General features: G+C 41.5%; 1 protein-coding gene across 23 annotated transcripts in view; it reads right to left on the bottom strand.

Annotated features, from left to right (window-relative positions):
• tcf4 (transcription factor 4) overlaps positions 1 to 24,919 on the bottom strand; it is a 224,107-nt gene that overhangs the window by 64,434 nt on the left and 134,754 nt on the right. The window contains exons 1-2 of one of the 23 annotated variants that reach the window (XM_076758163.1): positions 16,182 to 19,565; positions 10,775 to 16,002 (exon numbers count right to left, since the gene is read on the bottom strand). The exons of 18 other annotated variants lie outside the window; for them this stretch is intronic. In XM_076758163.1, coding sequence (XP_076614278.1) covers positions 10,775 to 10,843 — 69 coding nt within the window. In that variant the 5' untranslated portion in view covers positions 10,844 to 16,002; positions 16,182 to 19,565. Of the gene's footprint in view, positions 1 to 10,774; positions 19,566 to 24,919 lie in introns of those variants that run through there. 4 more of the 23 variants (XM_076758162.1, XM_076758164.1, XM_076758165.1 and 1 more) reach the window with 4 other exon arrangements.

The following is a 24,919-nucleotide window of genomic DNA, read 5'->3' as shown; positions in this document are numbered from 1 at the left end:
ATGGAAGCTGGGTAGCATCTATCACTATGGTTAGTGATGGATGTGTGTGTGTGTGTGTGTGTGTGTGTGTGTGTGTGTGTGTGTGTGTCTGTGCGTGTGTGTGCACACACACGTGCTAAAGCCTATTCTCATATGTACTACACACAAGCTTCACAGTAAAAAGCAAGCTTAAGAAAGTTACCATTTTTGGCAAGAGAATAAAGAAAAGCTGTGTTCTGTGTGTGTGTGTGTGTGTGTGTGTGTGTGTGTGTGTGTTATGTATAACACACTACTCTAAACCAGGGCTGACACACTTGTTCATAGTAGAGCCCCCTTCACACACGCACACACACACGCTTAACAAAACGACAAGCCCCATTTTCCACTTTGATAATGAAGACTGGGTAGGTTTTATGTGTGTGTGTGTGTGTGTGTGTGTGCGTGCGTGTGTGTGTGTGTGTGTGAGTTTTAGTGGGTCAGTCATGCTGTGGTGAGCTGTTAGGGAGGCTGTATGGACTCGCTGATAAACACTGGACAGCTGTCACACTTTAAACAACAAGACAACAAAACTGTATAACACAATGCAGCACAGTGCAGCTGAACGGCAGTTAGCAGCATCTTTGTGCTCAGACGCTAACACGTATTCTGTTAGCAGTGCGGCTTCAGTGGCATTGACAGTTTATGTGAGGATCATACAGTCCAGCGTCATGGATGGATGAGGGTTTTTGTGTAGCTGACGCTGGTGCCTTCAGTCACTACAGTCACTGATGCAGCGTTCAAGACATTTACAATAATTTGTAAAAATGGAATAAGCCTTGAAAGTACAACCTCACGAGTCAGTGCTGATGTATTTCATATTCAACGACTGACAGTGTTTGTCACTAACCGTAACCAAGGGTGGGATTAGTTCTCTAACTAATGTCCTTTACAATATAAAATCTCCTAAATTCACTTGTACGGATAATCTGTTTTATTTGGATGTAGACGTGTTTCACAATGCTTAATCTAACCCTGCTGTTAGTTCAGAAACACTTGTGTCTAAGAAGTCAATATTTTGTAACCCTCTGTCATCCTCAAAATCCTAAAACTCCCCTTTGTGCATGTCCACAAGTTAGTCATTAACTTTCCCATTTGATTTTTGAATATCAAAGTCAAACAGTCAGATCTCTGCAGACACCTCTCTGGTTAAATAAGCTTTGTGCTTTCAATCGGATTGTTCTGTATAAAACATTGAAGAAAAATGTTTTATTAGTTCATTCATTAATTTTTTTCTGTTATTGCAAAGCAGTTAAAAAATGAACATTAGCTGTTGGGACATTGTGTCGTCTTTTCCGTGTGGGGAATAACACCGCCGACCCCTGCGGTGTCACTGCCTTGCTCCATGCGAATTTCTGAATGAAACAAAGAGCAACAAGATCTTTGTTTGTTCTTCAACAGCAAAGTACGCATTTTCATGTTGAAGTGGGCTACAGAATGTGTAGAATAGGCGATTTAAAAGGCCTTCGCGCACACACGTAAACACACACAAACACGCACACTGGGGCATTGTGGGGATCGCCGGTGCACCACGCTGAGAGGACCGTTGGTTTGAAGCCCATTTCGTCCCGTGCTGGCACTGCCAGGCTGCATGCAAATAGGTCAAACACACAAGCAGACACGCACTCTCTCTCTGTCTCACACACACACACGCACATGCACACACATGCACACACACACACAATTACAGAGCAGTTTGGGTCAAACAGTTTGGGTCTCTCTATCCTGCTGTCACTGCATTAATGCTTGGCTTCATATATATGATTGGAGCAGAACGCTGGCCCATCCTGCTCTGTTACACACCACCTTCCCCTATATGCATATACACACACACACACACACACACACACACACACACACACACATATATATATAAATTATATACATATATACATTGAAGGTACATGCGATCAAACATCTGGTCGACATGACGCTGACTGTTTTCACTCTCCATTCATCTAGATTTGTTTTATGCTGCTGTTAGTACTCATGCATCTCCAGCCAACAACATCACTGCTCACACACACACAGAGAAAACACCAAATCAACCATTGAAAATCAGCACTGTTCCCAGCGAACAGTGACAGGAATGAAGGTCGGAGTGACAGCAGCCACACAGCAGACAAACCGAGTCCTCCTGAACAGTGAAGTGAGGTGATAATGCAGCACAAACAGTGTTTTACAGCAGTTCAGGACATAAAACCCCAGCTGAGCTTTTGTTTTGTTTTATGAAACTGAAGCTGAGTGAATAAAAGTCCAACCAAAGCACTGAATAAATCCTGTGCTACAAACACATCGCTACTTCTAATACAACTAAGGGTTTCCAGAAAAAGTGAAGTTTTAGATGAAATAAACGATTTCCTTCGAATATTATTAGCCGACCAGCTAACACACACAGTAGCCATATTTAGTCTGTTGTTTGACAGCCTTCCTAATGTCACAGGAAGAAAGTGCTGATGTTCCTTTTCTTTTGCATTCATTCAAACCAAACGCAGTGTCTCTTGGATCGTTTATTAGCTGATATCAAAGCGATTGCTTGCAGTGTCTCAGTAACAATTAATTTTCCTCTATTAGCTTTTTCCACAACATCAAAACTGCACCACAGCTGCAGAATCGATCCAAAATTCATTCAAAAGTGAAGAGATTCATCCAACAAATTCTCCAAAGCTGAATCCCCGGCTACAAACAAAGATCAGCCACATAGCAACAGAGTCTGAAGCTCCCTGATTAAACATTTCCTCCATCACATACAGGAAGTGATGGATGCATTTTAAGCACATTAGCTGATGTGGGCTGATCTTGTAGTTGAAGCAAGCATTTGCTTCTGCTAGCCTCATGTAGCAAAAAATGGTCTGTACCTGATATGTAAATGAAACCAGCATTCGCTTCAGCTTAGTCAGCACATCTTATTAGCATGCTAAACAATGAATATATCTAGTACGCTAATTAGATGTGCTAACAAGATATTAGAAACATAAATCAGTTAATTTTATCGGTGATCAAACAATCAGTTCCCAATCAGGAAAAGATCGCCTCATCACCAAAGACAGCCAATCAGCACGTCACAGTCACCTCCAATATGGCTGCCAGAGGGCTGGATGTGCAGCTAAAAGGCCTCTGTTCCCTGATGGTCTGTGTGGACGTACAGCCAGCCAACCAGACACATGAACCGCCATCAACTGCTGCTGCTGCCTGTCCCCGTCTGCCAGCTGACCTTGATGTTCAGAGGTTTGATCGGGCTGGCAGACACTCAGTCGGACGCCAGGAATCAAACCTGCGACTCAGACTCTCAGAGCTTCTCTTCCCATGGACAGGTCAGGGTGGAAATTCCCAGCTATCCAAAGAATGCTGGCCCATTCTGCTCTGCTACAGGCCACCTTCCCTTATGGGACACACACACACACACGCACACGGATGACTCACTCTTTGAGTATGTGTGTGTGTGTGTGTGTGTGTGTGTGCGCGTGTGTGTGTGTGTGTGGATATGCATGCACATCAGTTTGGCAGCTGCGACCTTCATAAAGACAGAGAGACAAAAACTGACCACAGTCTCTGTTACACAACCTGCATATTATCGATGAAATACGGCAGATCCCGTGTTTCATCTTGCTGTTTCTGACAAATTCCAGTCGCATTCAGGCACATTACGACTGGTTTTCAAGCTGTCAGGAAATTTAAAGTCAGGCTTTCTAAAAGCAGATAGAAATACATTTAACACAGCATCAACAGATGAATCCCTGATCGACTGCAGAGCAGCAAAACTCAGCCAGGTGCTGATGAAATACAGCCAACAGTGCCAGATTCAAACATTTTAGTATCTATTAAAACGTCTTGCTGTCCTGTGACAACAAACTCTATATGCATTATTATTTTATAGAGATTTGGAGAAATTCATTCCCCACATTGTATGTCTTCATATGGGAGCCTCTCTCTAAAGTCTCTCGACTTTATCTGAGGTTTATCTTTTATTTTCCTAATTAAATGCTATGGAAACCTCCATATTTCAACATTTCTTCAGGTCCACTTTGGATTATATGTGTATCTTTCTGAATGAAACTATATATTGATTGTAAAGAATGTATAAATACTGGATATATGGCATATAAATTGATCAAATAATCAGTTTTGGATCACGTGTGACACAATAAGCATGTGGAGCTTGTGGTAAATACAGTCTTTGTCTTTGATGTGACTCCAGTGGTTTGTTCTCAATTGATAAAGAAAATGTTTCAATAAATAAGATGTTGTTGAAGAATGAGAGCTGAGTTTCAGTGTGGGACAAGCCCTCGCTTTTAAAAGTTTGATTTCGACCAAATGTGTCAAAAAAGAAAAAGAAAATCTAATAAAAGTGCAAATTCAATTTTAAAAATCTATATTTTTCAGCATTTTAACATTGGGAGGCTGTGCCGACATGCTTCTTGAAGATTCATTAGTAATATAGAGTAGAGTACACCTGAGAAAATAAAGTAAAAAAAAAAACAAAAAACAGCACGTTTGCAATGCTGCAGCTCCAGCCTTTCATCGTGCAGGCTGCATGCTGCGTTTTTTCTCTGCTCAGTCTCTTTTCACTGCAGGTAAGCATGAAGTGCCATAAAAGACATTTCAGAAAAAAGAAGAAATAAAAGAAACTTCAAGTTGCATTTTTCTTCTCACAACCAAAAACATCCCGCAGGATTTCAGTCTCACAGCCACATTTTAGCATGACAGAGTGGAGCTACATTAACCCCGACAAAACCACACACACACACACACACACACACACACACACACACACACACACACACACACACACAGTAAAGATGAACTTCAATTCAACACCACAGATTAATATCATACAGAAGCTTCAACCAAATGAACCACAATCTACCATATATATCTACCGTATATATGACTATAAGTAATCTTACACCTTTATGCAAGATTTAACAGGAAAATGTGTCATCATCACTGACACAGCAGCTCTTCATCAGCAGCCACATATATTTCAAACGCGAGACAACTATGACATCACTAATGACCTCCTAATTATCCCTTCCCCTACATTAGTAATGAAGAGCGGAAACATACAAGACGTCATGTAAGAGGGACGTCTTATCGTAATCCACGCTATTCAAAGAAAGTGAGGAGATTAAGAAAAAAAAAGAAGAAGCCAAATTAAACCAGAAAATGTCTCAGCTCTTCATCAGCAACTGGGCTGATATTTGATATATACATGTGGCAACAAATCCAATAAATTCTTGTCATTATCACTGAATCTGTCGGGTTATTTGTTGGATTCATTAATTCATAATTTCAAATATCAAAGTTTCCACAAATGAAAATGATATTATATTATTTCTGACATAAAAACACTAAAAAAGAAAAGTATAAAACGGCTGAACATGTTATCATAACTGAGAACGATTTGTTTTACATATCAATAAAATTCAGGCAGAGACAACAAACAGTAATCACCAGCATCACACACCTCTACGACGCAGATTACCTGAACCTAAAGGTGGTCAGTAAACACATCACTCATTCATTTTTCACTGACTTCCTGTGTAATAAAAAAAAACAACAACAACACAGTGTAGTGTGCAGAGCCTGCGGTGTGTGTGTGCGTGGGTGTGAGAGTGTGTATGTATCAGCAGCTCTTTGTGTATCAGTGTGTGTATCAGCGGCATCAGTGTCAGATAATCTGACGCAGAAGGATTAAGTTTAAGCCTGAATGGTGTGTCAGGCTTTAACCGGCCGGACAACACACGCACACACGCACACACACACACACACACACACACATGCAGACACACACACACACACACTTTAAAGTCACTGGAGAAAAACTGAATGACCCCACTGACAGGGCAGCACTTTGCGTAAACACGCGCGCGCGCACACACACACACACACACACACACACACGCAGACACATATTTGTAAGCATAAATGTGTTTATCATCAGATATAAAAAAGGTTCAGAGAGTGTATGAAAGTACTCAGAAACACATAACACACACTGATGCACTGATCCTCCAGAGGATCCTACAGAGCAGAGGGGAATACACACACACACACACACACACACACACACACACACACGTAAATGGAAAGATTTTTTTCACTCTCAGGATTTTTTTTTCATCCTCATATGCAGAAAGGTAACCGCCCTGTTAACATAACACACTGTACATACACATACATATTCATTCCATACATTAAAAACACGCACACGCGTTTTCGAATGATCTAACTTAACCTGGTGTGTGTAGAAAAAGGCTCACCCCTAAAACTTGAAGACAGAAAGTGGAGCAAACTAGAAACACACACTCATCAGACACATTTTCAGCATTTCTAAAACCAAAAGTTTCAGCCGAACCCACACACAGGGAAAAAAAAAAGAAAGAGCATGCTGGAGCAGGAATACACACATTTACAAATTCAGACACACACACACAGTAATGATTAACATATATATCAAAGTTTATGCTCATAAACAAAAAAAAACAAAAAAAAACGCACACATTTAAATACAAAAATACACACAACAAAATCAGCTTTTTTTAGTTGTTCAAACAGAATAACTCAAGCAGATGGAGATGGAGGTCTACACACACGCGCGCACACACATACACACACAATGCATCTATTTATAAAGTTATAATTGCATAACACGCTGTGCTCTAATTCCAGCCTACTGAGCACACAGGATGTCCACACACACTGGCTTCACAATGACAACACACACACACGCACACACGGACGCTAAAACTCGCCTTTGCTGCGTGTTTACTCCTCATGCACAGGACACACATGCACATGAACATGTGAAAAACACATTTTATGCTTGCATGTACAAACAGGCAACGTAAAGAAAAAGATCACACTGTCAAACACACACACACACGCACCTTCTGTCTATTAAACAACAGCATCAATCCACAAAAACACAGACATTTGCATATTTAGTGCTGCAGGCGTGACAGCTTCCCTCTGTAGTTTCAGTCATTTTAATATTTCCACCAGGACAGATTTGAAAATATTTCCGAGAGTCGATTCATTGAACCGAATTTCCGCAACACTGCAATCATTTCTGTCCTTTCAGTTTAAATCGATTTGTTGCTTAAAAAACAGAAACACATTTTTAAAAGGTTGACATCATCATGTTTAGAATCTTTTGTGTGCAGTCACTTAAAAAAACCCCCACTAGAATTCGATGAGAAAATGAGACAAATATTCTTATTCAACACAAGAATTTCATCAGGACAGTGTGGCCTTGACCTTTGACCTCCTTTCGACTGGTTCTGGTTGTAACCTGCAGCTTCTGCTGTTTTACAGTGAAAGCACCCAAATGTAAAATTAAGGGAAAATGCTCTTTCTAAAGGAATTACAAATTTGAACATAAATAACCATTTAATTTCACGTTCACTGGAAAAGATAAAATATTACACAATAATGTGTAAGATATTTGATATGAAATATTATTTCTCATTATCAACATCATTATTTTGTATCCGACTATGAACTAAAACATGATGAATTCAATCAGAAATCAATTTAAAATCCTGAGTGTCGTTTGTCTCTCAGAAGCAGCCAGCGCTCAGTATATTGCAGACCAGTGGAATGGTCTGTTTAAAGTGTTTAAAGTGTGTGTTTCCTGTAGCTGCACATTGAGAGAGGACTGCAGGATTTTGGCAGGCTGTTTCAGGACTCTCCTAATTAAAACTTACTGAATATTCAAATGCTGTGTTAGCATAACAATAGCCGGCTGGCCGGGTCGGCTTTAAATGAGGCCTTTTGTTTTAGTCGAGCTTTCTGCTGCCTCATTAAGCTGCTGGAGCTTAAGTTAGCAAGCCGACAGCCGCTAACCAGAGCTCGGGCCTCGGCCCTCACCCTCCTCCTCTCTCCCCAAACGCCCTCCCCCACGCTCTCCCCGAACCAAAGCCCCAATTCAGCCTCTTCACTGTTTGGTCTCGCCGGGCCGCAGCTCGCTGCTGCTGCAGCAGATCTGTCCGAGCCTTTCTGTCTCTTCTCTCAAACCCCGACCACTCTGCCCCAGTTTCCACTCGCTCCACTTCTCTGCCTCCATAACGCTCCGACCGGCCTGAATCTGCTTTCACACGACCAAGGAATCACCAAAACACGTCCAGCTCAGCCGGCCTAAGCCAGACAAACAGCATCTCTTTATTACGGCGATTCTCTTATTTGTGTGTTTTCTCCTCCTGCCAGCGGACGGCGGGTGTAAACAAGCTGTGACACAGACAGACAGAGTGAGACAGGGGGGTAAAGTGAAGATGGAAAGGAGCTTGGCACCGGATCAAGACTGTCGACACAATGTGCCATCCAGCAGCCAACCACCAAACAAAGCGGTGCCACGCCGAGCCCCGTGGCATCGCCGAACTAAAGAGCTGTGACTCCGAGCGAAGCCGGCGAGATACAAAGAAGGCCCAAAACTACGGGGAGAGAGTGGGTACAAAAAGCGTAAAACTCTGAAGCCGATGGCCGACAGCGTGGGGCTGAAGCACTCGGCGGCCGGATGGAGGCCAGAGACCCGACAGGCTCCGAGAAGACAGAGGACGACTGTTGGTGTGGCAGCGTTCAGACAACAGAGGCTCTGTTTACAGCTGCACAGGTCACATCAGCTACAAAACCATCTGAACACAGATTACTGATAACTCCAACATCTAGAGAATCCAAACCGCAGAGCATTTTCACTAATTTCACAATTTAGTCGACCAAAAATAAGCGTGTACAAATAAAGGACGGATAAAAGACGTTCCAAGAGGAGTCGGAGAATCTAAAGCCAACCACGAGAATTAAATCAAATCAGGCTCAGAAATGAAGGTTACACAGATGGAAAAACGGCAATAAATGCACCATTCAAAAGATTTTCTGCAAAAAAATCTAAGCATATATGTTCTGTAAAAAATAAAGAAATGAATAATTAAATGTGTGCTTGCTGTCTTTTCCCTCAACATGCTCATTTTTGTGGACAAATATTCACAGCTGCTGTCTGGTGTGATTGAAGAATCATCTCAGAAGGCCTGTAAGCTGCTAGTTTGGACTTATTATTATTCATCTGAAAACAAAATTACCATTTATACGATAAGCTTTGAAAATCTGGACCAAGAATTCTTTTTTTTGATCATTCCTCGTCTTCATTTTGCTTTCATCATTTCTTCTTTATTTTCTCTTTTTATTTTCTTCTTTTCTTTCAACTCCCGAAAAGCAGCAATTAAGAGTCAAAGGTGAGACAAAGGCAGACAGGTAGGGGACAGACACTTCACTGACAGGTGAATCTGTAGGAAATGCCAGCTTTCAATCTTCGTTTACACCTGCGACTTACAGACATTCCTGCTTTTATGTGAAAATAAAAAAAAAAACTGTGAAATTCATTCACCTTGGCTTTACACCCTGTTTCTCATTTCTAGCCTTCACTTCACCCCTCCCAGCCCGACCCACCACCCCCAAAATCACTTCACCCTGTTACTGGTGTTTTACAGGTGGGGGTTACTGGGAGACACACAGGCAGACAGACTGACAGGTTCACAGGAGGTCAGACAGCTTCATACTTGCTGACTGACTTTCTCAGATGTATTTGACTTTTTGTATCCAGACTGTTTTATCATTGTCAAAAATGAAAATTACACACACCATATCTGTACACAAGTACACGGACATATATAGATCTACAGATGGCTGGATCTCCAATTTGTCATTTTTAGAATTTGCCGCATTTACATTATTTTGAAAAAGGCTTAAAAATAACCCACTTCATAACATGATATCTCCGAAATTAATATGAAATACAAAACTCTTCGTGTAATTAAGGGAAGACTTATTTTCCAGCTTTGCCTAAAATGTATTTTTGAGTAAAATCAGTACTAAAAAAAACCCAAATGCAATTTCAGGCCAAATAACGGCAGAAAATATACAATTTAAGCAGTTTTGGAAGAAATTAAAATTTGGAAAAACCACAAGCCCCTGAATGAAACGCACAATCCTTCAAAAAATAGAAATTAAAAAAACCCGCACGTGTGACATTTCCCCTCCGAGAAAAAAACAAGACAAAACGTTAAATAAATTCAGGAATAAGGCTCTTAGTTTGGGCATTTAGGTCCATTTAAGGAAATTAGAAACAAGCGACAGAGAAGGACAGAAATGAAGCTGCAAGCGGATTATTTCAAGATGATTCTGGGAGCGTCGGCTGCGCAAAATCCGGGAGACAAACAGAAGAAACGTTAGATTTGGGACCATTTTTGATATCATTTTTCTAAAAGCAGAGGTGTGACACACACATACACACACACTTGCACACGCAACCTGTACACACACATTGATCACATTTCAGAAGTCTGTCCAACCTTTTTTTTATCCAAGCGCTACGGCAGTCTACAACAGCTACTGTCACTTTCCCCGCTCCAAACACACACACACACACACACACACACACACACACACACACACACACAGTTATTTCCCTCGATAAACAACAGCACTGCCGTTTTTCCAAAAATAAACCCCGGCAGACGGACAGAAAGCGCTCAGTCCGCTCGCACTTTGACGCGCGGCGGCGAACCGACGCGCCGTTAAGTTGGTGCGTAAAAAGCGACACTCTTCACCTTCACACCTCCTCTCTCTCTCCCGCGCTCTCTCTCTCCTCTTTTCTTTCCCCTCTCTCTCTCTCTAACTCCCTCTCTCTCACCATTTCTCCGTCTGACTCCCAAACCCTCAAGGAGGAAGAAAAAGACACGAAGGAAGGGATGGAAGGGTGTCTTACCGCTTTGCCGTTGTAGTAGTACATCAGTGAGCTGCCTGTCATCCCGGGGATGGTGTACGCACAATACATCGTTCCTCTCCTCCGCAGAAAGAAGAAAAACTATTTCTCCCTTTTTTCTCTCCGCGTGTCTCTCCCTTTCTCTCCCTGTTTTGGTTTATTACGCTCCCCCCGCCCCTTCTCTTTTCTTTTCTCCACCTTTCTTCTTTTTCCTCTTCTGTTTGAACTTTTCTTGGATTTGTTATGATCTCAAACTCTCGCCACTCCGCTCGCGTGTTCCTGCCTGCGCGTTTTTTTCCCCCGCCGACAATTCCTTCAGTTGCATTTTCCCATATGGCCGAGCCGAGGCACGCGGAATATGCAAAGTAGGCAGAGAGAGAGAGAGGGGAGTGCCCCTCCCCTTCTCTCTCTCTCTCTCTCTCTCGCTCTCTCACACACGTAAGCGCGCGCGCAGAAAATGTACGGAAGGTTGAAACCTATCACGCGGACATATAAACACACGCAGGCGATCACGGACACGCGCGCGGTCGCCGCCACTCTTTCAACTTTCCACAGTAAATCTGGAAGTCATCCCTCCCTCCCTGCTCGCGCGGAGCTGCAATTCGCCGTCTGCCTTTGAACTGAGCCGAACATTCACTTTTTCCACCGCTGTCAGACCGCGCGCTTCTTTCAACATGCTCTCCTCCTTTTCTCTCCTTCTCTTCTCTCTCCTCCCTTCTTCTCCAGTCATCTCTCTTCCCCTTCTCTCTCTTTCTCCCCTCGTTTACTCCTCTCCCATCTTGTTTTCTCCTCTCCTTCATCCCTTGTGTCCTCCCCTCTCATCTCCTTCGTTCCTCTCTTATTTACTCTCCTCCTATCTTCCCTTATTTCCTTCCCCCTCGTTTGCTCCTCTTCCATCTAGTTTTCTCCTCTGCTCTCCTTCTTCTTCCCTTGTGTCCTCCCCACTCATCTCCTCCCTTCCTCTGTTATTTACTCTCCTCCTTTCTCCCCTTGTTTCCTCCTCCCTCGTTTTCTCCTCTCTTCCACTGTTTTCTCCTCTCCTTTATCCCTGACGTCCTCCTCCCAGTTTCCTCCCTTCCATTCCTTTTTCCTCTGCTCCTCCATTGTTTTCTCCTCTCGTCTCCTTCTTCCTCTATTTATTCCTCCCCTTCCTCTCTTGTTTCCCCATATCCAATTTATTTTTCCCATTTCCTCCATTTCCTCCTCTCCTCCCTTGTTTTCTGCTATCCTCTCACGTCCTCCTTTCTTTTCTTGTATTGAAATATCTACTACTTTCTTTCCAAAGCTGAAGTGTTGGCGCAGATAACAGCACTAACGGTCAGTGCAGTTTTGGTGATTGGCAGGTAAAAAGACGTCCAACCATCCATTAAAACTGGACGAGATGTTTTTGAAAAGTTTACATGTTTAAGATTACAATCTGTATTTCAACGGCATTTCTATTTTATATTCTATTCATATTCTTATATTCTATTTTTATATTCAACATTTAACAGGTACAGGGACTCCTCAACAGATTTCTTAGAATTTAAGTTTTTTTTTTTTTTTTTACATAAATTTCAATGATAATGAGAAATTAATTTTAGCTTATGCACGTCCACCAGCAAACAAGATTAGTCTATTTTAATCATCATTTCTTCATTTGATCGGTTCACAGAGAGCGGGCCAGGCGTCATATTTTTATATTTGAAATCTCAAATGTTTAAAATGTGTGTATGGAAGCAAAGAAAGGAAGTACTGTCATACACGTATGATGAAGTGTATTATACACTGCGCTTCGTTTTGGCTCACTCCACTTGCTTGGGAGAGGTCTGTGACGTGAGCTAGTTGGGATGATGGGAAATTTGATCTGTTTTCGAATCCTTCTGCAGCCTGTAAGTTAAAAGTCAGGTTCTATTTAGCACGCAAGTGGAATTTAACTCGCAGTATGCATGGTGGAAGTCAACAGACACTTTCCCCTCTCACAGGGTAAAAAGTCAAATGAAATCTCAGTGTTGAATCCAAATATATGTTTGTGTTTCTTGGATTCAGTTCTGTAAAAGTCCAGTGAATTTCCTGCAGTCCTCCTCTGTAACCGTCTAAATTTGACTCTACTGCTCATCTTTTTCTTCATTTAAAAAAAATATTGCCAGAACAACCAAGTGCTGGTTGCTATGGTGAACTGCTACCAATCTACACCTGATAATGGTGCTCTGCCTGATCATCATCATTTTTATCTCACGCACAAACATGTGTGATTTGTTATTAGTTTTATGATTGTGATTTTTGTTTTTAATTGGGCTGTACAAGTTTTGACCTCCCTGACAAGAAAGTTGAGGCAGACCTGGAGAAACGAGAGTGATCAGAAGTGGAAAGGCAGTGCAGTCGCTCTCTCAGTTATATAATACATAATCATACAAAAAATATGACATCAATTTAAGGAAACAATGCTCAAACTCAAATTGACCAGTAGGAGGCGCCATAAATACCTCCAATATATTGATCTGAATGAGTGTTTGCTATTTTTCTGGCACACAGTGTTACTTAAACCATAGACTGGCTGGGACTGTTTAATGTGGCCTTTTATCTAAATATAATTGTGTTAAAACAATGACTTTGTGTGAGGAGCTGTTCGACTGTTTATTTGCAACATGATCGCAAAGTTTAATTCGAACTGATCAGATGGCGCCTCGAAAATTAAAGGTAAACTCTAAAATACCACAGAGCCTCCATTGTAAGTCTGATTGACACGCAGGTTTGTGTACAGACCCAGAAAAACTGACTCCCCAGACTTAACGCAGCACCGAGCAGGTCTGCCGTGTCGGATTGGAAAATTTCTCGTTGCTTCAATACTCAGGTTGCTTCAATAAGCTTTAACATTTTTGGATCATCTACAACAAGAGTGGTACAGACATTAAAGAGATGCTTCACTTCCAGATAAGTTTGGTTGGCCCGTGGGCTTGTTTACACTCCATCTACAGCCTGAAATCGAACGTGAACAGTAAAATGATTACCCAAGCTGTCCATCCTAAACATCCATCACGGTTAACAGGCTGACTTTCTGCTTCAACTATAGTTTTCATGAGCCATAAGGGATTATTACTGATATTTCCAGTGCTCTCACTTTCAGCTCACTGGACAACATACACTTTGTGTGGTTAAAGGTGTACTCCAACAATTTAGCACTGCACTCCCACAAAGCTGGGCGCCTCACAAGGGACAGATTTTAAAAGAATGGTTAAGATCTAAGCAGCAGAGGCTGAGGTATCCTGACCTTTAGTCTCCATGAGTCAAAAACTCTGGATCCTACATGTCCCATAATTCATTTGCCCCTCCCTGACAAATGCCCACCTCTCAAATCACAGGCTTTAGATTACGGTCAGGCCAAGATAACCCTGATGACATCACTGTGACATCACTCCGAATTGACAAAGCTCCTGCAGAACCACAGAAGACATTTGTAGTTTTTTCTTATGTGTTAAATGTTGTGTTACTGCTAATATTACTGTTTTTGAATATTTTCCAAATATTTGGTAATGTTGTACTTTGCTTTGGAAAGATGGCTATCTGAAACTTTCACGCCAATAAAGCCATTGAGACGAATTGAACGAGATGATGATGAAAAAAAAAAAAAACAGTGCGAGGGGGAGAGAGAGAGGGATATCAACAGTCACCAAAACAGTCAGGCAGTGGTTCAGTCTTCCAAATTTCATATTAACACCGTCATCATTCATCCTATTCAAACAAATAATAGACTTCAAAACAAGCGAGCAGACGTCCCAAACTCTCTCTCTCCTCCATTCTCTCCCTCTCTCTCTCTCCCTCTCTCTCTCTCCTCTTCTTTCGGCTTTAATTTGATTAAAAAGCGAGCTGCAGGAAGGGGAGGGAGGGCTGATGCACATCTAATAAGTGGACCATCTGTCTGCAGCGCTGGCTGGCTCCCAGCATTGTACCCAACCAGACTGCATGGGAAATGAAGGGAGAGATGGAGGGATGGAGGGAGGAAAGAAGTGCAGGGCGAAAAAAAAAATCCAGAACCCAAAAAGAGTGACCCGGTTGAGGAAAAGAAGCAGAGACAGCATTTTTAATTTTGTCTGACGCTTGCTTGGTCAACAAACCTGCATAGGAGACGAAGAAGAATGAAGAGCAGAGGATAGAGGGAGGAGGAGAGGAAGAAAGAAAGAGTGCTCAAAGGAGAGCATTAGGAGAGGAGAGCAGGAAAGGAAAAATGTGAGGGAATAAGGAAAGGGAGGAGAGGACAAAATGATGGAGGAGAGGAGGAAAAGTAAGGTTTGGGGGAGAGGAGAGGGAAAAAAAGGAGTGAGAAAGGACAGAAGAGAGGCAGGAAAAGGTAGGAAAGGTGATCGGAGAAGAGCAGCATGGTGGAAAAGAGAAAAGAAGGGAGGAAATGAGAGGAGGAGGGGATGAAAGGGGAGAAGAAAAGAAGGGGGGAAGATGAGCAAATGAGGGAGAAAAAAGAGGGGGGAACCGGAGAAAAAGAGGCAAAAAGATGACAAAAGAAAGAAGGAAAGGAGAAACGGAGGAAGGAAGGGATGAGTGGAGAGGAGAAAAGAAAGTGGGAAAAAATAAGGTGGGGACAAGAAAAAGAGGTAGAAAAAAGAAAGGGAGGGAGGACGGGGGAGGTGAGAGAAGAGGAGATGATGGTAGAAAAAAGAGGAGAAATTAAGGCAGGAGAGAAGTGGAAGAAAGGTGAGGAGAGAGGGGAATGACAGCGGAGAGGAGAGGAAAAGGAGGGAGGAGGTGAGAAAAAGCAGAGATGATACAAGGAGGGGGAAGAGCAGATGGAAAGGAGGGGGCAGAAGAAAGAGGGGAGGAAAGAAACTACTTAGGAAGTAGAGGAGAAAAGGTAGGAAGAGAGGAGAAAGATGGGAGGATATGAGGAAGCGAGGGAGGAGAAAAAAAGAGGAGTGGAGAGTGTTCCTTTCTGTCTGTAAAAACTCATCTAAACTAACCTTTGACCTTAAGGTAGTCTGGTCTGTTCCAAGCACATACACACTTGAGCTTTATGTCTCCTATCTATTTAAGGTGGACATAAATGGGACAGCAGCCATCGTCTGTCTGTGCTTAAACAAGTCACCAAAGGTCGCAGCAGATGCAAATTTTTCCTTCCTCTTTTCATCCCTTCCTCATCCTCCCTGTCTTCTTCTTTTCCTTTCTCCCTCTCCCTCCTTCTGTTGAGTCTCCTCATATTCTTGCATTCTCCTTCTTCAATTCCTTGTTCTCTTCTTGTTCCTCTTCCAAGCATCTCCGTTCGTCCCTATTTCTTCATCACTTTTCTTCTCCTCCCTTCCTGCCACCCTCCTCCACCTCCCTCCTTTGCCCAACTTCCATGCTTCGTCACTTTCTCCTCTTTCTCCTCCTGCCTCATCTTCTCCTCCCCAGCTTCTCTCCCCACTCATACTTTATCCCACACTCCATTTATCCTCCTCCTTCCTTAAAATTCAATGTTCAAGCTGGTTTGTCTCTTCTTCCTCATTTTCCCCCTTAGCTCTTTCTCCCTCTTCTCATTCTTCCCTCCTCTCCTCCTCCTTCCTTTCTCCACCTCCTCCTCTCTGGTGGTGAGATGACAGTTAATCCCTGGTTGAATTATAATCTCACATTTCATCCTGATTTCACGCTGACAGGATTTTCCTTCACATTACGACGCCCAATTGTCAATCTCTCTCTCTCTTTCTCTGCTGTTCCATCTTTCTCAGTGTCTCTCGCCCTTTCTCTGCCTCTCTTTTTGTCTTTCCTGTTGTCTGACTTTACTTATTTTCTCCTGTCTTCTCAACATCTTTCTTTCGCCTGTATCCAACAAGCTTGCTCTGTTACAAACCTGTTTCATCTTTCCATCTCTCCTTCATTTCCTTTGTTCTAATTTCCTCCTTTTTTCTTTCCATCCTTCCCATTTTTCTTTTCATCTTTCCTTTCTTCCTATTTTTGCAATAACTCCCTTTGTTTTTCTCTCACACACATGGAGCAGTACTGGCCTAAAGGCCCACTGACACTCTCTCCGTCTCTCTCTCCCACACACACACACACACACACACACACACACACACACACACACACACACACACACACTCAGCACGGTTGCATTTTGTTCTCATACAGTCACTTCCCATTGTGAGCCTTTGATTTGAGTCTTTTTATGTTGCAGGTTGGAATTTACAAACTTCATAAGTTATCGACAGGATTGAAGAGTTGAGAACAGGCAGCTACACACACACACACACACACACACACACACACACACACACACACACATTATGCACACACATGCACAAACAGGAACAGACACACATACATGCACGCATAGCAGGACCTAAAGGTAGACACACTTTCATTTGAAACAGAGGCACATTTAAGTGCTGTGAGGCAGACTGTGAGTGAATAAGTATGAAGGAGGTGAGATCATTAGATATTTCCATCCAACAAATTTTTGCACTTCAAACACTGAATCTTAGTAAGACAGGTTAAAATAAATCTTGATGAATTCAGCCCTCATGATTGAGAAAATAACACCCCTTCTTCTTAATCACTGGGATAATTCCTGATGTCCATCATAAATCAATGTTAAGTTGTATTAAAGTCATTAAAAATATTTTAACTTCACATTTTGCCTCATAATCATAATGTAGGGACATTTTCTTCAGCTGTCAAGGTGCTTGTTGTCTGTATCCATGCAGTGTGGACTCAAACTGCTGGTAGCCAAAGTAATGTGCAGATTCACCAAAATAGCAATATAAGGTGAAAATAAGAAGGGATCAGGTGTAGCTCACATCTGGCTCACTGACATGACAGCATTACATCACCCAAAGCCTGATGGGAACCCTGATGGCTAAAGCTCCAAACATTCATACCAAATACAAATAAGTTAAACCACAAAAACCTCTTTTGGTTTTACACTTTTTCAAATTAGTCAGGGCCAGAATGTCTCATCAACATGGTTCTTATATCCTTGGAGCACTGACACTCTCCTCTGTCCCTCCATAGGCAGATATCCACAGAGTGTTGACGACCTGTGCGCACGCAGGCATAAAAGCTGAGCACACTGCAGTAATGAGTAGTGTGGATCAATTCAGTATTCAGTATTACAGTTAGCAAGCTCAGTAACAGTCCGTCACCTTGACAGTTTGGTGGTTGGCATGTTGGCTGTCTTATCCAAAGGTTCATGCAAAGTTCATGATACTGTCATTTAGTGGGGGAGGAGGTGGAGGAAGTGGCTAGACATCTCCAAGTATCTCCAAGCCACCTTAAGTACATGTCTTATGTACATTTAGGAAGGTTTTGTTCAGAACGGGACTTCTGGAGACGTGTGTGCAGTCACGAGGGCCAAGCTGGCTGCTGAAGGTCAGTAAATATCTCCAGATTGTTGGCTGGCTGCTTGTTAAAACATAATGCCCCATTTTCCACCTCTACATCTGTTAAATACACAAGATGTGATGTGTGGAGATTATGAAGCTCTTCAACCTGAAAGTAATGTAACGAGTAATGTCATTGCTGTTGAGTAATTAGCCAAGTAGCATACTTACTCGAGTAATAAGTAATTGACTACATTTTTCAAGCAACTTCTCCAACACTGCTCACATGACAACTGATGCCTCATGAGGAGCCTAATGTAGACAGACAGACAGACAGACAAACAGACAGACAGACAGACAGATAGATAGACAATAAGGCTGACAGACTAAAGAACTGAGAGTGAGAGAAGAAAGAAATACAGAGTTCTTCATTCTCTCTCCAGTGTAATCAGGATAAAAAACCTGACGTGGCCTCAATTCTGACGGAGAAAATCAGACGCTAATTTTCCTCCAAAAAACAAACTGGGAAAGACACACACACACACACACACACACACACACACACACACACACACACACACACACACAGAGTACTGAAAGTGTTTGGAGAGGGTGTGTAAGTGTGTCTGTGATGTGACTGTTTGAGTGTCTGAAGAAGTGTGTGTGTGTGTGTGTGTGTGTGTGTGTGTGTGTGTGTGTGCGCGTGTGTGTCTGGCAACCATCAGAACCACAGCTTGCCGAAAAAACAGTAAGCACAGTGCAGTGCAGAGAGAGAGAGAGAGAGACAGAGAGACAGAGAGAGAGAGAGATGAACGAACGAGCGCTGCTGCACGCTAATTATGTATGCATGATTTAATCTGCAACTCAATAATATGCAAATATATTCATATGCTAGTTTCTTAATTAAAAATGCAAAGCAGCCCTTATGGTGATTTTTCTGTGATTTTCTTTTCAACCTAACAAACGGAACATTTTGAGAAATTCAACAAATTGGAGGGAAGTGCTACGGAGGGGGTTCGCAAAAAAACCCCCCCAACAACTTCCTACTTCAACTTCCTGTAGTTCGAGAATAAAGGAGGAGTTCGAGGGGGGAAACTTGTTGAATGAGGGCAAACTTTGTCGTAACATCTTAAGGATATTTTAAAGGGAATTTTGCTTTAATAGACGCTTGAGAAGTTACTTTGAAGGCTAGGTATGTCCTGTGGGAGTCACTTTAATTGCCAGTCTCTGACTTGTAAAACGCATTCACCATCAATAACCCTAACCCTCCATAACTCAAAATTATGACCCTGAAACAGGTTTTTCTGCCAGCTCTTACATATCACTTACATTTCTAGTGTTAAATATTACACAAATGCCTGTAAATCAAAACAAACATGGATACTTAGTCTCAGCCCAAGTCTGTCTGTCAATGTAACATTCATTTAAAGGATATAGTGCCATAGTGACGATGCACAGTATTGCAATCAAAGTGCAAGCTTACCTTCCTTGAGTCTGTATAACAATCATCTGATGTGTTTTGTAAATGTGACAGAATTTGCTGTGGTCTATAATGGTGACTTCATGCTAAACTAGCATTAGCCACTTTCTTTGTTGGAATCACTAACTTCTCAAAGTGTTTGGAAATTTGCCTTCAACATGCCTGTATACCTGCTGTGTGACCAAATAATCTTCACTCAAAGGTCCATCACTACCTTCCAAAGAAATGCCATTTTCAGCCATGCCACCAGGAAAGACAGAGTTATTCTGTCAGTCACTTCAGTCCAGATGTAACAACATTACAACTACTGCATGGAGAGCCATGGAATTCAGTCCCGATATTCAAGGTCTCCAGAGGATGAAGCCTACTGACTTTGATGCCTTTACTCCAATGCACCTATTGGTTGACATTTTTTCTTTAATAACATATATCACTATTAGACAGATTGCCATGACATATGGACATACAGTATATGTTCCCTGCTAACTGTAATAACTATGATGCATGATTTTTCATCTCATGTATCTCACCATCATCAGGTCAAAAATTTCATGACTGACATTCCCATCAGTCTCAGCTGTACGTTGTGTTTAGTGTTAATTCGCAAATGTTAGCATGTAGACACTTTAAACTAAGGTGGTAAACACTACCAGCTGAACATCAGCATGTTAACATTGCCACTGTGAACATGTTAGCATGCTAATATTCACAAATCAACGCATTGACCACCATGGCTCTTAGATCAGTTGAAACACTATAGAGACATCAGTGCTGTAAGAAAACAAAGGTCTTGCACAGATAAGACTGTTTTCTTGGGCTGACTATGGAGGCTGAGTGGCCAGTATCACAGTTTACAGATCCTCACATCTCAAAAAAATGGTGGAGCAAAGTTTCAATCAGATATTATTTTTCTATATGGAAGACATACTCAAGATCTAAATGTTACTTCAAACCTTCTTCAAAGGTTGTAGAAAAAGTGAGGAAAGATTTAGGAGTCTGGCTCACATTGTCCTCCATCGCCAATGGTTGATGCCACATGCTGGGATGCTGGGATACTCGTCTATGAGGCTAGTTGTGGATAAAACGGGAGGAGCGAGAACACTTCTGGGCATTTGGACCATCCTTGTTCAAATGTTCAGATCAGAGAGTTAAGACCAGTCATCTCTTTTTGGAGGACGACAGCCTGTTCACCAGCTCAACAGGAAAACCTGAGATGAGTTTCTTGGGCCTGACTTGGTGTGAACCTGCTGTCGTCCTGCTGAGCAGTTCATTCAGCACAGAGAGCAACCTGCTGCTGAGAGAGGCCGGTCTGCACTTTGTGTTCAGGTATACTTTACACAGAGCATCCTCAGAATGAAAACAATGATTATAGATGAAACTAATCCACACCAGCAGCATACGTTACAGCCACACGACAAGGTATGTGTGTTTCATGTATGTGTGCTTTGAGGCTCATATTCACTTGATCACTAAGATGCAGGCTCTGCTGAAGTCGACACTCTTATTAGAATAACATACAAAAAACACAACCTGTTTTATTAAAACGACTGCACCTTTCTTCCTTTCTTTCTTCTTTCTTTGTATCTCTAGTCTCTTGCTCAGTTGTACTCATTTAGTGCTTGTTGACCATCCTTTAGTTCACTCATTTTTAGTTGATATTTGTGCTTTCTTTTCACAGTTTTTTCCATTTCAATCTGTTTTGCTTCCTTTGTTCCTCAGCAAGTGGGCTGGAACATTTCATCTCTCATGGAGGTTTCTTTTAGTTAGAAAACCTCCTCTCAGGATCCCAGGAAGCAAACAAAAATAGTCAGTTTGGGACTCAATACAACAGTTGGCCAATGAATACAAACCCAAATGACACTTCTTGCGTCTAATAGAAAAGCTCAGTGATTCTCCAACAACTCCAGAGGCTGATGGTCACTGGTCTCCACCAAACATATGCATCATATTCTGAGGACAATGTGGTAGTATGGCCTTAAACCTCCTCAGATGCAGTAAGAGTGCCAGTGAACTGACCGCTGCTAAGGCTTGTACCTAGTGAAGACCTTTAAAAAAGTTGTCAAAAGCTTAAAAACTCGTCAAGATTCAGCAAGTGCATGAAAAGTTCTGGTAGCATCTCTCACATTTAGTTTTTCTGTGATCACAAATTAATTTTTCCATGAGAAAACAGTTCTGACAGCTCATCATGTTAAAATCACACAGCAATTAGCTGTCAGCAGACACCGCTCTCCAAACGCTACTTGGCGTTGTATTCAAGGAAGCTCTGACATCTGAGAATTAATAATTACCAGCAAAAAAAGAGTTGCATTTTCGAGTGCTACTGTCAGTAACCCAGTACAGAAAGCCTGGAAACACGGTCGAAATAAAAATGATGTGAATCTGACTGTTTTTTATGACATGTTGGATGTTACCGTGTCTTTGAATGTGTCACAGTGTCATCATCATGGATTAACTTTGATTCCTGCCTACAATATGTGAGAGAAGTATTATTGTGTAATATTTTATGAAATTCTAACAGTTTATAAGCAGAAATAAACAAATATTAAAAAGGATTTCACTCCAAAAATGAAACTAAAGGGGACAAATGAGGAAAGCAGGACTGAGTCTAAGATTTTGGTGCAGCTGAGAAGGACAACTGAGAAATATTTAACACATTATAAACAACTTAAAGCAGTTTTGTCACCACAAGTACAGGGTGATTTGTGTTTGTGTGTATCTGTGTGTGTGTGTGTGTGTGTGTGTGTGTGTGTGTGTGTGTGTGTGATAACATGTGATATTCATCGTAGCCTTGGAGCAAATCAGAGTGCTGCTCTCTGCTGCCTGTTACTGCAGCCAAATATTTAGGCTCTGGAATGCACAAGGGAACGTTCACATCTGCAACAGGCATTCATGGATGGGTGTGTGTGCGTGTGTGTGTGTGTAAAAGAGAGAGGGGTCTTTGTAGAAGCCAAATGTCCTCACAAGGACAGACAGAGAGCAAACATCTTCAGACTGAGGTCATTTCATTCACAAGGAACCTTTGAAGGACTAAAGCAGCTGTGTAAGAAAATCAGTTTCTAAAGTAAAGGTCAGGTGGTGGCATCATTAACTGACCAACCTGTGCCAGGGACGTGTCCAGATTAGTTCAGTAGGGGGCTTGTGGGGGCTGGTGGTGGAGGGTTGGGCTGTTGAAGTATAGTTTATATAGTCAGCTATAATAGGGTAAGCAGAAAGCCATCAGTGCACCATAATAAGCTAACAGAGAGCTAGCTAGCAAAACCTTTCTAGTGTTAGGAATGGAGGGAAGTGAGGGCTTATATTTACAGACCTGATAACATGAGATGAATTCAGCATACATAAGATTATTCAAGCTATCGAACATCAGCTAACGGGACAAACTTACTATTAACAAGACTGATAGACGATATTAGCAATTCAGGTAAAAAGCTAGCATCTGGTAAAAAAAAAAAAAAATAGCATAACATTTGTGCTGCTAAGCTAACTGCAGTCCAATGTTAGCTAGCATCACATTAGCAAAGTAAGACACTTATCCAAAAGGATGCACGCTAACACAGCTAATTTGCTGTCACACAATTGACGCTGTCTGCCACAATTGGTTCTTTCTTCCACATCAGCCTTTTAGTGACTACAAATACAAATATGAGACGAAGTTGTCTGGTGGAATACATGTAAATGTAAATCATTCCGAAAAACCTGAGTCAGTCATGCATTTTATTTTCTCTGCTGAGGTTACTTACATTTAAAAAAATGTCTTTTAAGTGATTTTAAATATGGACTTCTGAAATAAGTTTGTCAACCAAATATCGTCAGAGGTAAAGTAACAAATTAATATAATAAATATGGTTATGTGCTTCTTTGGCTCTATATAGGCTACACATTTGTGTATGTAAACCATGTATATTATGTGTATGAAAGGTTTAGTTTTGAGTCAAAGAAAAGTTCTCTTTGGGAAAATGAGGCACAAACAACATGCATGTGTGTACACACTCATTCACAGCAACACATATATACACCAAAGGATGCCTTGTAATTCAATTAGTCAGTTCCCCATCTGACACAAAATGGCGGCCCAAAACACCAGTGTGAGACATTCTGGGTATGAGACACACACACACACACACACACACACACACACACACACACACACGCATGCACACACAAAACACATTCACTCAGATTTTTTTTTTTATTGTGTCACTTATTTAACAAACTTTGTTAGAAGTTCAAAATCAAATGTAGTTATATAAAGCAAAACGACATTTCTGTACCATTTTCAAGTGGAATGAATCATCAAGCATCCACACAACATAACTAAACACACTGTGTGTGTGTGTGTGTGTGTGTGTGTGTGTGTGTGCGTGGCAGAGGCATGAGGTCATCTCTGGATGAAGCTGCTCTCTGAGTTTCTTTAATATAAACACTGACGCTGCCGCAGGACAAAGGCACCATTCCAGCCTCAAGTTGCTGCTTTTCTTCTGTCAAGTCCATTATTGTCCGATATCAGGTCACCTCCGAGTGCATTATGACAATTATACGAGCGCTTAGCAAAGAAAACAAGAGTAGTTTGTAAATCCAATTCTAACAGTTAGGAATCAGTTAATAGTTTTTGGTAGGTTAGTGTCACTTGTCACCTGACACCTGTCGCATGAAGGATTAGTACTGTTGCTATGGTGATCTGCAGCTTAATATCCCTGGAGCATTGATTTAGAACAAACTGTCAGTACCAGGAGAGAACACACATTAGAATCATGGTCACATGCAACTGTCAATCTAACTATTTCATTGAAGCAACAACAATAATATAAGCTTTCTATCTTTGTAGAGATTTTCACGCACATGCACACTCACATACACACACACACACACACACAATCATTTTCAAAATATAAGACAAAAAGGATAAGATTATCATAACAACAAAGTCAGGATGAACCAGGCTTTTCAAAGTAAAAGCCCCAGACAGTTTTTGTACACTAACAGGAAACTGAGGCTGGACCTAGTTTTTCAAGATAAAAGCTCCAGAGAGTAACTGTATCTTAACAAGTAACTCAGGATGAGGGTTTTCTTTCTTTTCTTTTCTTTTTTTTTTTTTTTTTCAAAATAAAAGGCCTTCAGAGTAAGTGTATCTTCACAGGGAACTCAGGATGAGGCAGTTTTTTTTTTTTTTTTGTTAATAATAGTCCTATAGAGTAACTGTACTTTCACAGGAAGCTCAGTGTGAGGGTTTCTCCAAAATAATGGTCATTGTGTGTTAAACAGAAAGGTTTTCACATATAGTCAGTGTATCTTAACTACAAACTCATGATGAGGCGCTAGTCAGTTTCAGATCTGATATTAATTTAAAAAAATATCTTTAACAGTTTTGAGGCATATTATTTATACTTT

Source organism: Chaetodon auriga, chromosome 19, assembly GCF_051107435.1.
Source record: "Chaetodon auriga isolate fChaAug3 chromosome 19, fChaAug3.hap1, whole genome shotgun sequence".
Taxonomy (NCBI): domain Eukaryota; kingdom Metazoa; phylum Chordata; class Actinopteri; order Chaetodontiformes; family Chaetodontidae; genus Chaetodon; species Chaetodon auriga.
Note: the sequence above shows the minus strand (reverse complement) of the source record. Positions and strands in the feature narration are given on the sequence as shown.